This window comes from Grammomys surdaster, unplaced genomic scaffold (genome assembly GCF_004785775.1).
Source record: "Grammomys surdaster isolate TR1022 unplaced genomic scaffold, NIH_TR_1.0 125049, whole genome shotgun sequence".
Lineage (NCBI taxonomy): Eukaryota > Metazoa > Chordata > Mammalia > Rodentia > Muridae > Grammomys > Grammomys surdaster.
This window is the reverse complement of record NW_021619961.1, coordinates 26,785-41,920: the sequence shown is the minus strand read 5'-3', so window position 1 is coordinate 41,920 and position 15,136 is coordinate 26,785. Positions and strand designations below refer to the sequence as shown.

Genomic DNA, 15,136 nt, shown 5'->3' with positions numbered 1-15,136 from the left:
GAGAATAACTGCTGCCATTGGCCAAGAGTTCGTTGCTGTGCATGTTAGATCCACCATCTCTACTTTTCCTAATGTTATATCCGTCTTTATTTTCAGAGACTCAGTATATTGTCTTTTAGGTCATGAGGGTAGTATGCAATAGTTGTTTCATTTGTATCATCGAATAAAAAGAACAATTTGAGAGAATGCAATGGTAGCATCCACACTAGAAATGAATGATGGTGCTTTTATTCAGTCTTGTTTTAGTAAGATGCCACATGGTGGCAGCATTTTGCCATGGTCAGTCAGATCTTCACAAAAGCTGAGACCTTACTCTCAGACATGAGCCACATTCTTTGATTAAAACTTGAGAGCACTGTTAAGTTTATTTTAGCAAGAACCTAATTTAACCTTGAATGTAAAATTTCCCAACTCATTTTCTGTATTTGTGTTTTCTTCAAAACTTACATATATCTTCTGCATTAAAAATATAGAAAGCCAGGCGGTGGTGGCCCACGCCTTTAATCCCAGCACTTGGGAGACAGAGGCAGGCGATTTCTGAGTTCGAGGCCAGCCTGGTCTCCAGAGTGAGTTCCAGGACAGCCAGGGTTACACAGAGAAACCCTGTCTCGAAAAACCAAAAAAAAAAAAAACCAAAAAAAAAAAAAAAAAAAAAAAACCCCAACAACCCACAAAAATATAGTAAAATATAAATTTAAAAGATACGCATAAACCAGACGTTAGTGGCCCATGCCTTTAACTCAAGCACTTTAGAGGCAGAGGGAGAGGGAGAGGCAGGTAGGCAGATATCTTGAGTCAGCCTAGTCTGCAGACCAAATTCCAGGACAGCCTGGGCTATACAGAGAAACACTGTCTGTCTCAAAGAAACAGATACATATAAAAATGGAATACAAATAAAAATTTTCCTGAACCATGTTTTTAAAGTTTATAGACAGTACAAAAAAGAAAAGAATTTACCAAGCCCAACAGTCTTTTCCTAGAGAATTAAAAGTATATATATACATTTGTGGTATGTCTGTATTTACATGCACCCATGTGTTCAATGAAGTCTCAGGAGGAGTTAGATCATGAGGCAGTAACCTCTATGCTATCTACCCCAACTCCATAAACTCACTTTTAAATTAGGACCAAGACACAATCTTATTAAATTTTGTATATAACCGTATATAGGTACTAGACTTATTCCATGAGACCTGCTAAATTTAAAAAAAGAGAGCAAGATCTCCCCAATTTAGTCATGTAGTTTCAAATAGACCCCTTTAAAGCATATACTTCTTGAAGGAACCTCTAAAACTTTAAATTTACGTCTTTTCCATTTTCTTTTCGATTAGAAAAATCAACAGAACACCTGTGTACACACAGCCAGGCTCCAAATGGGGAAGTGCACAGACATTTTATTTTCTGTTTGGAGAAGACAACCACTCCAACCTCTTTCTTCTTAGGATAAAAAGAGTGCATTTTGAAGCTAAAATGATCAGGTCAATTATCTTGGGGCGGGGCAATTCCTTTACACCATCAGAAAATGCCTGAAATGTCCAGCCACAGATTACAGCATTATCATTTGAAGGCTCACATGCCTTGCATAGTTCTATCTCCAGACACTTCTAAATGTGTTGCTAATATTAACATTGGTTTGGCCTTGCTGTATAGTGTGCTCTAGGTTTATGGCTTTAAGGAGCAGTCACCATGCTGAGTGGTTGGGCTTTCAGTGATACCTTTGAGTCATTTCTGTTCCTGTTTGTAGCCCCTCCCCAGTAATACCATACACTCACTGGTTTGTCATGTTGTACATTTGTGGGTTCAAAATCTGGGGTAAGACCTTTCAAGTTCTAGTATCAAAAAGACCAAGTGCAGAAAAGACCAAGCAGGAGCTTTTAACACTGCCGCCCTTCCTTAGATAGCATCTCGTAGTAGCTCTGGCTAGACTAACTCACCGCAATCCTCCTGACTCAACCTCCAAGGGCTGTTAGAGCCCTGAACCACACTGCACCTCTTTTTGTCTGCTCATGCAACATCATTATCTGCTAAAGGTTTCAACTTTATTGGATAAAAAAAAATTACAAATGATACAGCAATTAGAGCAAAACCAGTTCTTGGAGGGCAATACTTTAAATAATACAACAACAAAAATCTAATTGTTCCCTTGGTTTTAGTAAGTCTGCACGTCGGTGCCATCCTCATGATGTAGACTTACAGGGGACCATCGACCACAGAGAACAGAGTAGTTTCAATGTGACAGGTTTCCTTTCCTGCATCCTAGAACACGAAATGCTTCCAAGGTTAAAGCTCCTGGTTACAGTGTTGAAACAGCAAAATACTTCAAGCAAAGTTTTAATTCTTTCCTGTGGAGCCGAAGCCTCCTGAGCCTCTCTCGGTGTCATCCAGTGTCTGAAAGACAGTATGAGGAAGGGGAAGGAGTCAGTCAGAGCCTTTGCACACCTTCCGGACCCATTCAGAGGAAAAACATTCAAGACTCAAAGTAAAAAACTAATCTTGCTTAAAGATTACCAGTCACTAACTATATAGCTCCTAGCAGCACACTCTGAGCTGTCGCTCCTCTCCGGTGCACACAGCGTTCATTCTCCACTCACTGGTTACAGTGCTCACCTGCACTTCCTCTAAGTCTGGGTAGGAAATCCGCTCACAGATGAGCTGTGCAATCCGATCACCTTTTTTCACTTCAAAGAAAAAGCAGAACAAAGATTACCATCCATGTGTACTGATCTACTTCCTGTAACCTGTCTTGTTCTGTGAGACCAGAGTCAGCTTTACTAACACAGGCAGCTCAAAATTTTCTATGAACATGAACATATTTACTTAACTCACCTTCAAACTTCTCTTTCCCAAAATTAAACAGCACGACGCCAACATTTCCTCTATAATCTTCATCTATGACACCAGCTGGAGGAGAGAGTGATGTTAGTTTCATTCCTGCTGTCAGAGCATCAGAGGTCTACAGTGATCACAAAACCACCTCGCCAAAGATTTTCTGAGATTACAACCGACAAAGTCACGTTTTGGTCCTACAGAGTCTGAAAACAAGTTTTACTAAAATACAAGAATTTAAAAAATGTGTTGATTTTCCAATCTGAATGCCTATCAAGTGGTGAACATTTCCTACTGCAAGCTGAGCACAGCATGGTACAATCTCCATCCTCCCAGATGACTACCCAGGCCATGCACTGGAGAGACTAGGACCTCCTGTCTTCTCTGCTAACAGCTCCACTGATATTCTGACTGAATCATAAAGAACCAAGATTCCAGAGCCCAGTGATCTGCAGTGGGAGGTCAGGGGCACCTGCCCAGCAGTCTTGCAGCAATGGGAATCGCTGTTTACACTCTTCCCTTCATTTCCAACCCTATCCTTTTTAAACTACAATGGCTCAGTAAACACCCGCTGGTAAGCTTAATGAGTTCACTTGGAATTTCTGTTGTTGCGACAGCACCATGTGTGGAGGTCAGAAGACAGCCGTTGAGTCAGGGCTCTCCTTCCATCTCGTGGGTCTGAACTCAAGTCATTAGGCTCAGTAGCAGGCACCTTTACCCAGCCAGCCATCTTGCTGGCCCAAGATTATTTTTAAATGTCCAATTAGTACCTGTTTGATATTATAAAGTAAAATAGATCTTTACAGGAGACTTGCCGTGGCCCAGAAGATACATGCCCCAGACTTGCCCTCAGCTGTCCTGGAGTCAGAAACTTGATGTGTTTACAGAAGCACAGATAATGTGGCGAACAGTCCTCCGTTTCTGTTTTTAACATGGAGATCTAATTCACATGTCAAAGGCAGTTCATTCTGTCTAGACTGAGGATCTTTTTTTTTTTCTAAGTAGAACAGCAACAAACCTTTCACCAATCCAAATATTATATAAGGTTTCTTTTTTACCAGTTTATTAGCTTAGTCCTTAATACTTAGGAAAAGAACTGACGTTAAGATGGGGCCAGCTGTTTTCATACTCTTTGGAGAGAGGTTGACTGCAGGGTGATGTATCTTGCACTTAACAAGGAAACTCCTCAGTATAGAGCATGTTGTCCCATGTTGGAATGAATGACCACAGAAGGCTGAAAATTTTCCACCATGGAAGACCTTTGAGGTCCAGCCTAATAGGCCTGTCTATTACAAGTGAATCTGTGAAAGATAACCTGGACCGACTTTCAAATTCTTTTGGTTACTCAAACAGTATCATCATGCACAAGGTAAAAGCCAATATTATAGTAACAAAGTTTATAATTACTTTAATTCTTCCACCCCCAAAGTGCAGAGGATTTTAACCCAGGGGTATGGCGGCTCTGTCAAGGGATCACATCCAAAGACCTTTTATGTCTATATAATCCAGTTGGAATACAGACACACCCTTAGTACACACCTTTAATCCCTAACAGGTTAGTCTGTAGAAGGAAGCAACCATGTTTGAAAGTGATATCTAACTGAGGAGCAGACAAAGTGACTAATCAGAGAAAGATCTGACAGAATGGGTCAGAGTAGGATATACTCCAACTCACAGAAGAACAGCACAGGAAAGAGAAGCTACTTAAGGGGGTGGGAAGTAGTATGTTTCTACAGTAGTTTTACCAGGATAGCTGTACAGAGACAGACTGCAAGAGAACAAGCTAAACATAGAGACAGAATGAGCCAGAGAACAAGGAGCCAGAAGATTAGAACAGATTGCACAAGTTAGGATGAGGCTGTCAAGCAGAGCAACTCAGTCAGAAGTCAAGAGAAGCCATATTGAATCAGTCAACTTGGCAGATTAGATTGTACAGAGGATACACACCTCCAGGCTTAGGTCTAGGGATAGTTAGAACAGAGAAACATTGTGAGCTCAGTTCAAGCTGTGTACTCTTATAGCTTGGGTATGACGTTCATCTTATCTATCATCTGAGGAAATAAAAGTGACATTTATACCAAAGAAGCAGCTAGTCTTTGAAATAGCATAAATTTTAGTTAATTCCTTCTAGATACACACGTGGAAAGGAAATGCCAATATTTTTACATGAATATTATATAACAGTCATGTTGCTTTCATGGTTTTTGCTATGATATGTACGAAACAGCCCTCAATGTATATACTTATACATTAGTGCTAACTCAAGTAAGTTACAAAAACTTCCCTGGGTCAAAGGATGGAGACATGTACATTGCTAGATCACCCCCAAAAGCTGTAAGCATAGCCATTCCAACTTCTAGCAGCAATATTTGAGAGTCCATTTGTGCTAGGACAGATGGCAGCAGTCTAACTGCTGGTCAATATAATAAATAAAAGAGACATTCTACGACCCTACCTCCCATTTCCCCGTGGCTGGACATTTTCCTTTCTATATGAATAATAGACACTTGCATGTCCATACATGTTTCTACATTTTGTCTGTTTTTTTTTAATGTGTTCTTTTTCATGAGCTGTAGATATAGTAATTTTGTATCATTCATACACACACACATACATACACACATACACACACACACATATACACTTTTACTGTGTATCTGCAAGTTGTGTCTTGAATTCTATAGAGCCTTTTATATGCTTGGAACATGAATATGTGAGAATCTTTGACTAGCAAGCAAATAAATAATCAAAACAATGTTGGCTGTAGTGGCAAAGGCCTACAGTACCAACTAACTGGAGGCTGACATAGGTGACGCTCAAGGCTCACTGGTAACTTAGTGAGATTTTGTCTCATGAAGATGTGAAGACAGGCTAGAGGCAGGGCCGGCAGTTAGCTCTGGCTGTTCTTACAGAGGACTTGAGGTCAGTTCCCAGCACCTACAAGACAACTACAAGTGAAGAGAGGACTAGGGGAAAATGGAGTCAGTACAGTTGCCCCAAGTGTGTGAGTTCTTGGGTTCAATCCTAGTGCTACTAGTAAAAAAAAAAAAAAAAAAAAAAAGCAAGCAAACCAAAAAGCCAGAAGTCTGATCTTTTCTCTGCGTGCTTAAGAGCCCTGCGTATAATCTCTGTGTCCTCATCATCTCTTCACGAGAACGCACTGAGTATCTTGAAAAGTTATCCGTGGAAAAGCCAGGCATCGGAACTGGCAGTGGTTAACCGACTTCAGGCAAGGTTTTCTGTGTCAGACTTTGGCACGTCACCGTTGGAAACTTCTTTGGTAAAAATGCTCCACACCTTCCAGATGTGAATTCAGAACACAATCTTGCACAGTCAACTTTTCCTCTTGACCTTTATTCACATCTCCCTCCAGTTGCCAACTATGATAAACTTGTACCTAAGAGAAATTTTTTAGATATTCTGCATCCAAGAACACACCACAATGTGATTTTATGAATAACTTCATACCAAGCAACAGGGAAACTAACTTTCCAACTACACAATTTTCCCCCAGACAGTTGTTTTAAGCAGAGTAAAATTTAGAAACAAAGTTGGCGGGGGAAAAGAAGTTTCCACATAAAAAATTTGCTATGTCCTTAGGAGACAGATCTGTTAACTTGAATTAGTGTGTGCCAAACACTGTTGGATGCTTCAGACACATTACTTAGCTCTCCTACCCCTCAGAAGTAGGTATGCTAATTCCTACTTATTAGTCCTATTTAAGAGGATTATCCTCTTAAAAAACCTTTGAGGTCTGGAGAGATGGTTCCGAGGTTAAGAGCACTGACCGCTCTTCCAGAGGTCCTGAGTTCAACCCCCAGCAACCACATGGTGGCTTACAACCATAGGTACTGGGATCGGATGCTGTCTTCTGGTATATCTGAAGACAGCTACACTGTACTCTCATACATAAAATAAGTCTTAAAAATATCTTCAAAATTTCATTAAAATATATATAAAAATCTTTTATAACTTTTTTTTTAAGACTTATTTTATATATATGAGAACACTGTAGTTGTCTCCGGACACACCAGAAGAGGGCTTCGGATCCTATTACAGATGGTTGTGAGCCACCATGTGGTTGCTGGGAATTGAACTCAGGACCTCTGGAAGAGCAGTCAGTGCTCTTAACTGCTGAGCCATCTCTCCAGCCCAGTCTTTTATAACTTTAAATTAGGTAATTAGTTTATCCCAAGTGACTGTATTTGAGTTGGTAAAAAGTTGGTTTTTTAACTTTTATTTTATGTGCATGGATGTTTTGCCCACATAGTCTGCTCACCACATGCGTCCAGAGCATGAGGTCAGAAGAGGGCACTGGATACTCCAGCACTGGAGTCACAGGCAGCTGGGCTTCCACGTGGCCGCTGCGAGCTGAATTGGGTCACCTGGAAGAGCAGCCAGTGCTTTTAACTGCTGAATCATCTCTAGCCTATAAAAGTATTTTCTGAAAATTAAATGTAACTCACTATGCCCTGAGGATTCTCAACCTAAGAGAGGACATAAATACCAACCTCGAGGCAACATAGATCAGGAGAGTTATTTTGGGTATCTGCCTTACCCCACAGCACCACCTAGTGATGCCATGGGAGACACCAGTACTTTCCAAAACAGCAGGCCAATGAGTAAGGTCTGGGCAGCTTCATCAGGTACTTCATTAACCCCTACAACTGGCACAGAACAGTTAATACAGGACAGTATGCCCATCGGTGGCTTTTAATCCCGCTCGTGATAATAGTGCTGTTAGAAACACATTTCTATGACAGTTTTCTCATCTTAAAAACAACACCTTTTGGCATGGGTCTGTAAAAAAATGGCTGCAAGAGAACCTAGCATACCCTTAGGTGAGGGCTAAGGTGTTCTAAACGATGGATGAAGACCAAGGTCAGGACAGTAAGCACCACCCCAGTAAGAGATCAGAAACAAATAAGCCTATCCTTTGTAGGAGCCAGGTGTTTGGTTTCTGACCCCTAGGGCAAAGGACTGAAGTGCTTATTTTACACATCAAAGCAGACTTGGCCTCCAGGTTCTCCCAGCATCCCTTAGTGCCCTACCTGGCACGCCTCCTGCCTATGTAATCCAGACATTTTAGTCTCTCTTCTTTCTCCCTTTCTCTCTTCCTCCGCCCAACCTCCAAGGTAACTTGCCTAGCCTCAGTCCATGGGGCGAGTGAACTTGCCCAAGAGCAACTTCCCAATAAACCTGCCTTTAATATAATCTAATCTGGCTCGAATTGGCTCATTTTACTAATGGTGGAGGAAAAAAAAAATCTATCACCCACAAAAATGACTCAGTGATTAAAAGCACTTGCTGGTCTTGCAGAGGAGCCCTAGGTTAACTTTAACAGCATGCACACAACAGCTCACAACCTTCTGCAACTCCAGGAGAACCAGGCATACACACAGTGTGTGTACATACACACAGGCAAAAGCCTGGCATACAGGAAATAATCAGCAAAGTGAAGATTCTTTACATATAAAGGTATGGTTAGAAACCCTGTAGCAAAGATGGCTACTAGACAACAGTCACAAAGGCAACATGGGAAACAGATGTCTCTGAAGATAGTTTTGGTAAACGCAGGAAAGCATCATGGGGCAAAGTACCTTGTTACATTTTGCAAAACAAGTACAGCCTTTCCTTCCCCCAGAGCTAAGAAAACTCTTACAAACTGGATCTGCCTTTTCTAGAACCTCTTGATTATTAGTTCAGCAAACCATAACCCAATAACCACACAGAAGGTTTTCCTAGTTTAAGAATTAATTTTGTATTAAAGTACAGATTATCAAGACAGCAAGGCAAAAACCCCTCATCACACTGTGCCTGTTATTAGTAAATAATATGCATTTCACATAGTATGATCATTAAATATCAGACACCATCAAACAATATTATTGCCTATTCAGACTTACAAATTTCCAGTGGCAAGGATACTACTAAATTTCGTAGAATAAAGAAATGTTACCTCCTACATCTATGAAGTGCTTTACAGCCAAGCCAGAACGTGGAGCTAAAAACAAAATCAGAAAACAGTGGTTATTTTAAACGGTAAGGGGAAACGATACACCATTTTTGACATAACTTAAATACCATGGTCTCCTCTAATGTTCATATGGTCATCTTAATTCCAACAAATCATTCTCTTTTCTTCGAGACAGGGTTTCTTTGTGTAGCCCTGGCTGTCCTGGGACTCACTCTGTAGACCACAGCTGGCCTCGAACTCAGAAATCCGCCTGCCTCTGCCTCCCAAGTGCTGGGATTAAAGGCGTGCGCCACCACCGCCTGGCCCAACAAATCATTCTTAAAGAGCACATTTATCATACTATACCACTAAAGTTGGAGAGGCTAGCTTAGAAAATTCAAAGCAAACTCAAAGCCTGACCACGTGACTGATGGTATTGCAGATGCAAACTATGGATTGCTGGAATGAACTGGAAAAGTAAGTAAGCACACACAGCCCAGTCTAGTGTCTATTACAACTGCATATGTGTATGATGTATGTGCAGGTTAGAAAACAACGCTGTGAACTCAGGTCTCTCCTTCTACAGGTGGGTCCCTGGGACGGAACTTGAGTCAAGGCTTTTGTGACAAGTGTTTTCCTCACTGAGCCATCTTTCTGGCCCAGCTTGTGGGTCAAGACTGGAGAGCTGAATCTGCAGATCCTAGATGGGAAGAAGGAATGAGGCTAAGCAAACAGCAGACCTCAGTCCCTTTATTATTCAGGTTAGGAGACCTGTATGCATGAAACATGAGTGATGACCAAAGGCCTCACATTGGTGAACTAAAATATCTACAGCTATGCATCAAAAACCAAACTCCCTTGTACATCTTTAATTCTAAAAATGGGAAACATTTTATTGCTTTAACTTGCTGGGCTGGCTAACAGGTCCACCTCAGTAATTCTAGTATCTAAAACTATGCTTGAGAATAACCTGTAGCAGGTGCTGTGTCAGTAACGCAGTAACTGTTACCTCTTCTTGAGAGGTTAACCTCTTTCAAACTCTTTGCTTTTCTAGCCTAGGAATTTAGAAGTGTGATGCTAGAGACCAGGAAAACTCATTTTGCTTTTTTGGGGGGCCAAAGTACTAGAGGTTCTACAGATGCACAACAAGACAGTGTTAGTCATGCTCTCTTATCCAAGGAAGAGACTTGGGTTTTTTTTCTCCTACTTATTTTGAAGTTACAAAAAGCATTCATATTTTTGACAAGTTTTGAATTCACACTCTAGACAAGCAACATGCCCTAGAAAAATCCAAACCCGAGAACTCACAGCCCACTTTTCCTCAGAAGTAACTGATGAAGGTTTTCTCTAGAGTGGAGAGGCCCTCACTCTCATCTCTAGGAGGCAGAACAAGACAAGGCTTAGTGGGCTGAGACGATCTGGCAATTTCTCCCCCACAATATAAAATGCTAAGACCTATCATTCTAAGACTCCATTTTCTTATACAAACACAGTTACCTACAAAGACTGTGACCTCACATGTAGGCTGGAAAAGCTCCAACTAAAGAGCACCTGAACTTCACACTTTTCTGTGAAGTTTTAAGATCCAGCAACTGGGTCAATGTGATCATCCTATTAGCTCAAGAACATATTTGAAATAAAAAGCAAAAAAGTAAAAGCAGACATGTAAATCCACGTTGTTGTTTTTTTTTTAAAAATGGCTGTAAGCATTTTCTCTCCACTCTGTGGCCACACAACACTAAGATGACAGACGTTATCATAAAAGACAGGCATGAGAAAGTTACCTGTTTCTTAAGCCACTTACCTACTCTTCCATAGCACCCAGAAGGAACAGCTATCTGAATGTCTGTCTTCACAATGGCTTTCTCCATGGGTGATATTGTATAATCATAGGCACTAAAAGACAAGTATTTTAAACTGCTTAAGCATTCTTTCCTATAATGCATGTCATTACTTCATAACTTAGATCCTATAAACAATCTTATGACAGATTCCTAACTCACCTAAAAGTTTGCATACAAGGTAGCAGGCATTTTCTTTTATCTTTAGGTAACTTCATATCCTTAATCCTAGCACCCAGGCAGAGAGCTCTGTGACCTCCAGGCCAGGCAAAGCCAAGAAGACAAAACTGTCTGTGGGAGTGGGGAAGTGGGAGATATCAACATTGTCTCTGCTATGTGTTCTGTGGTTTTGTCTCTGAAGGTGATGGCTGGCGAATTAGCATGAGGAGCAGAAAGGCAGACTTAACTAACTTTATGGAAAGAATATGAAAAGCCAACGAAAGAGCAAACAGCTAACACTCACTAGGCCCTCACTCCATGCCAGGCACACTTCCAACCTGCTAAAGTGTATGAACCTATTTTACTTTTGTAACGCTTTTCTTGATGAGGGTGAACCTGCAGAATAAAATGTTAAAACACAGGTGAGAGGCAGAGATGTCAGAGATGTACTGCATTCCTTCTGCCTCCCTGGCTATGACTGTCAACTACAGTGGCTGAGAGAGTTGGTCTCCTAGAGCAGCTCTTGAGGATGGACACAGATCACAACCGATTTTAGAAAGTCCATCTACCAAATACTGATGTAGTCTTTATTACTGCAGCTCCCTTCCTGATTAAACAAACAAACAAAACAAAACAAAACAAAAAAACTTCAGAGAGTTTACAACGAGCAGAGCTGGAAGTTAGTCTAGCATCTGGTGTTTAAGTGTCCAGGTAGCTCCATTTCCGTCACACGGAGCCATTCCCAATACACAGAAAACACCAGCTTATGTAGAAGATGGCCAAAGTATCTAAAATCTCTCCCAAGACTGGGCATGCTAGATGTATACATTCGGGTCATCAAGCTTGGTGCCCATGGCAAGTGCTTTTACTTTACGATGAGCCACCTCAGTAGCTAGCCGTAGACCCCTTCCTTTAAGTTCCCAAGTCCTTGGACCGGATAAGAGAAGTAAATAGCTTCCATAGATCCTTTACCTTGACTCTTAACCTGCGCACCGCAATGGTCACCAGTCAAGAATAAGCCTTGCTCATTAGGACCTTCCATTTGGAAAGGGTGGAGAGCACGCTGCGCAGTAACGCTTGGGAAATGTCGTTAACCCTTTACTTTCCCTACTGAATTTGCTCAAAATGAACTCTTCAAGTTTCTGCGCGAACGCGGCGGAGCCACGACTGCACCAAGGCTCGGTGTTTGCATTCCTGCCGGCCGGCCGCGGCTCTCACCTGTACAGGTCGTAGCCTGCAGCGCGCGCGGACCCGCGGGTGGGCGCCGTGGCGTGCTCTGAGAGCCGCACGAAACGCAGAGAAGGGCCATCCTCCGCTCGAGCCCTCTTGGAGACAGAGACGGCCGCAGCGTCTTCCGAGCAGGGCATGGCGGCAGGCGGGGGAAAGCAGAAAAGAAATGAGCGTGTGAGCCGGCCCGCCGAAAATCTCCCGCCTGGACGAGCCCACCGCGCAGGAGGGGGGCGCGGCCTTCCGCAGAGGGCTCGAGAGCGGCCTAGAGGAGGCAGGGACCGCGGCAGGCTCCCCTCCTCAGGGCTCCAATGGACTCGCTCCCGCGCTCCGGGCCAGGCCCAGGCTCACCGTTACCTGCTCAGCCCCGGGCTCCCTACAAGCGCGCTCCCGCTTCAAACTCCCCCACCAACGCGCGCTCTGGAACTGCCCCAATCCTCCCCTCCCAGGGCTCGCTCCCGTCCCGGCCCCCACCCCTCACCAGCGCGCGCTCCAGGCCCAGTGCGCGCGCTCCAGGCCAGGGCTCCTCTGCTTCCTTGGCAGCTTCGGCTTTGCGCGGACGCGAGCGCGCGCGAGCGGAGCAGAGCCGGCTGGAGGCGGCAGTTCAGCAGCTTGCACAGGAGAGGCATGGCGCTGCAGGCCCTGCAGGCCCTGAGGCCGCTGCCCCGCCCCGCGCTCCGCCTTGCGGCCCTCCCGCTTGCCTTTCCTGGCCCAGACGTTCTGAAGCGCAAACAGGAGACCTTTTGCTTTCCATCAAGGGACCTGCAGGGCATTTTAAAATCCCTTGACCTCAGCCAAAACAAGAAGGAGCCCCTCCTGACCCCCGTGGCTGGGATTCAAACATTCTTTGATTTTTCAGGGAGGATAATTAAAGAACTTTCTGGAGTCTCTGGTTTTATCTGGACTATAGGGGAATTCAAGTTGTGGTGCACTTTGATTTTCAAAATAAATAGAAGGCCCAAGGCGCTTTTATAGAAATGCCAACTAAACATATTGGGACAGTTGGTTCCCCTGGTGAGTGTGCAATACACTACACTTCTTGAGGATCTTTTAAAGAATCTGTTATTGAGCAGACTCATGATGTGTCTGTGTGGTCCCTCAAATCATGCCAATGAGAGGTCACCTTCTCCATCCTCCTTCCACCTTTAGGTTTGGGGATAGACCTCTGGTGACCAGGCTTGAGCAACAAGCTCATTTTTCCACTGAGCCTTCCTCCTGGCTCCCAGGCTTTAAAGCTTACTTATATGCCAGAACGTCCTAAATTTCTAACAACATGATCAGACTGCTACCCATTTTCCCTCTGCCCTTTGGTCAGTGTCTTTCTAACAATTTCTAGACCTTGCTTTGGCTTCAGCAAAACTCAATTTGTCTCTAAGAGGCCATTCTGGAAAAATCTTAACTGAAGTGGCTATCCTGCCTCCACTCTGTTGTCTCTGAGAATATTTTTCTGTTTACATTTCTTCTTACTACAGTCTGCACGTACATGTATTTTCTTGCCCAATGTCTACTTGTTGGTTAGATTCAAAAGTCCATGAGGTTAAAGGCTCTACAGGCCTTGATCCTCTTCCCCTCTCTCTCTCTCTCTCTCTCTCTCTCTCTCTCTCTCTCTCTCACACACACACACACACACACACACACACACACACAGCTGACTGAGGATCTAGCAGGATGTAGTTCTCAGCTACTGCTTCAGCACCATGCCTGCCTGTTCCTCTGTTCCTTACCATGATAATGGACTAATCCCTCTGAAACTGTAAGAAAGCCCCCCAGTTAAATGCTTTCTTTATAAATAGAGTTGTGTTGGTCATGGTGTCTCTTCACAACAATAGAACACTAAGACAATGATTTCATTGTTTGGTAAGTAGGACCCCTGTGTATTATTTCTTCTCAGAAATCTTAGTATTTGTGTTCAATCCTTTAAAACAAAATTATTGTTGGGCCTGGAGAGATGGTTCAGCTGTTAAGAGCACTTGGTGTTCCTGTATCTGATCCAGTTTGATTAGCAATACCCACACTAGTGATTCACAACTGCCTGTGACTCCAGCTCCGGGGAGCCAGCTGTGCTTTCTGACTTTGGAGGGCACCTGTACACACGTGGTGCACAAACAATCAGGTCCACACAAAGATATATAAAAATATATTCTTTTCAGTTTTGCATACAAACCCGTATGTGCTTTGACCATAATTCTCCAGTTCTTAACCTCTTACCCCATTCTCCCGGCACCAAACCCTTCTTCCTATGAAGTGCCTCTCCTGGTCTTTTGTTTGTTACAGGATATTTAATCACACTATGAACCCACAGACTGTGTCATTTACTGGAAAAAACCCATGTCTGGTTGTGGTGTGGCTCAGCCCTAGCACAGACCTTTCATCCAAGAGCTTTCTGTTTATTGTAAACAGAACATGAAGTCAACCATAGGTCAAGAGGCAGAGCAAGCAACCAGTTAATAGGAAGTGAACACTGGAAAAAAAAAACATTCAGAGTAAGAGGAAGTCAGGAGAACAGATAGAGAGATGAACAGCCATTTAAGCTTGAATGGTTTTTGAGAAGGTGTGGAGGGCAACTTCCTTTTGGGGACTAGCTCTGGAAGGTCAGTTGGTTGCTTTCTCTGCCTCTCTGAGCTAGCAGGCTTTCACCCCAGCATCTGGCTCCCAAGTCTTCTTTGGTAAAATAGAATGATTGAGACTTTGTTAAAAACAACATTTGTTTGTTTGGTTTTTTTTTTTTCTTTTGAACCCACAGCATTTAACTAGACTTGCCTCCCTGAAGCTGAATGTGAAATCATTGTGTCTGTAGCTTCTCAGGGAAAGGTGGGGCCTTATCTGCCTGTTATTTTTATTTTCTGAATTTATTATGTTTTTCAGACAGGATCTCATATAAGCCCCACGACCCGACCCACATTGGGCTTGAAAAGGATAACTTTAGAGTTCTCATTCTCCTGATTCAGTCTCTCTATACTGGGTTTACAGATGAGGGCCGCCATGCCTGATTTTGTCGGGGTCTGGGGATAGAACCCAGGGCTTCATGCATTCTTTTGTTTGTTTGTTTGTTTGTTTGTTTTTCAAGACAGGGTTTCTCTGTGTAGCCCTGGCCGTCCTGGAACTCACTCTGTAGACCAGGCTGGCA

At 43.1% G+C, this 15,136-nt stretch overlaps 1 protein-coding gene across 1 annotated transcript; it reads right to left on the bottom strand.

The window, feature by feature from the left end:
* Positions 1 to 1,374: 1,374 nt before the first annotated feature.
* On the bottom strand, positions 1,375 to 12,645 carry Dut (deoxyuridine triphosphatase). The gene is made up of 7 exons (XM_028785009.1): positions 12,491 to 12,645; positions 12,001 to 12,133; positions 10,587 to 10,678; positions 8,786 to 8,830; positions 2,827 to 2,901; positions 2,608 to 2,678; positions 1,375 to 2,388 (listed from the first exon to the last, which is right to left on the bottom strand). Exons 1-7 carry the CDS (start codon positions 12,636 to 12,638, stop codon positions 2,332 to 2,334), a joined length of 621 nt encoding a protein of 206 aa, XP_028640842.1. The 5' UTR covers positions 12,639 to 12,645; the 3' UTR covers positions 1,375 to 2,331.
* Positions 12,646 to 15,136: the final 2,491 nt, after the last annotated feature.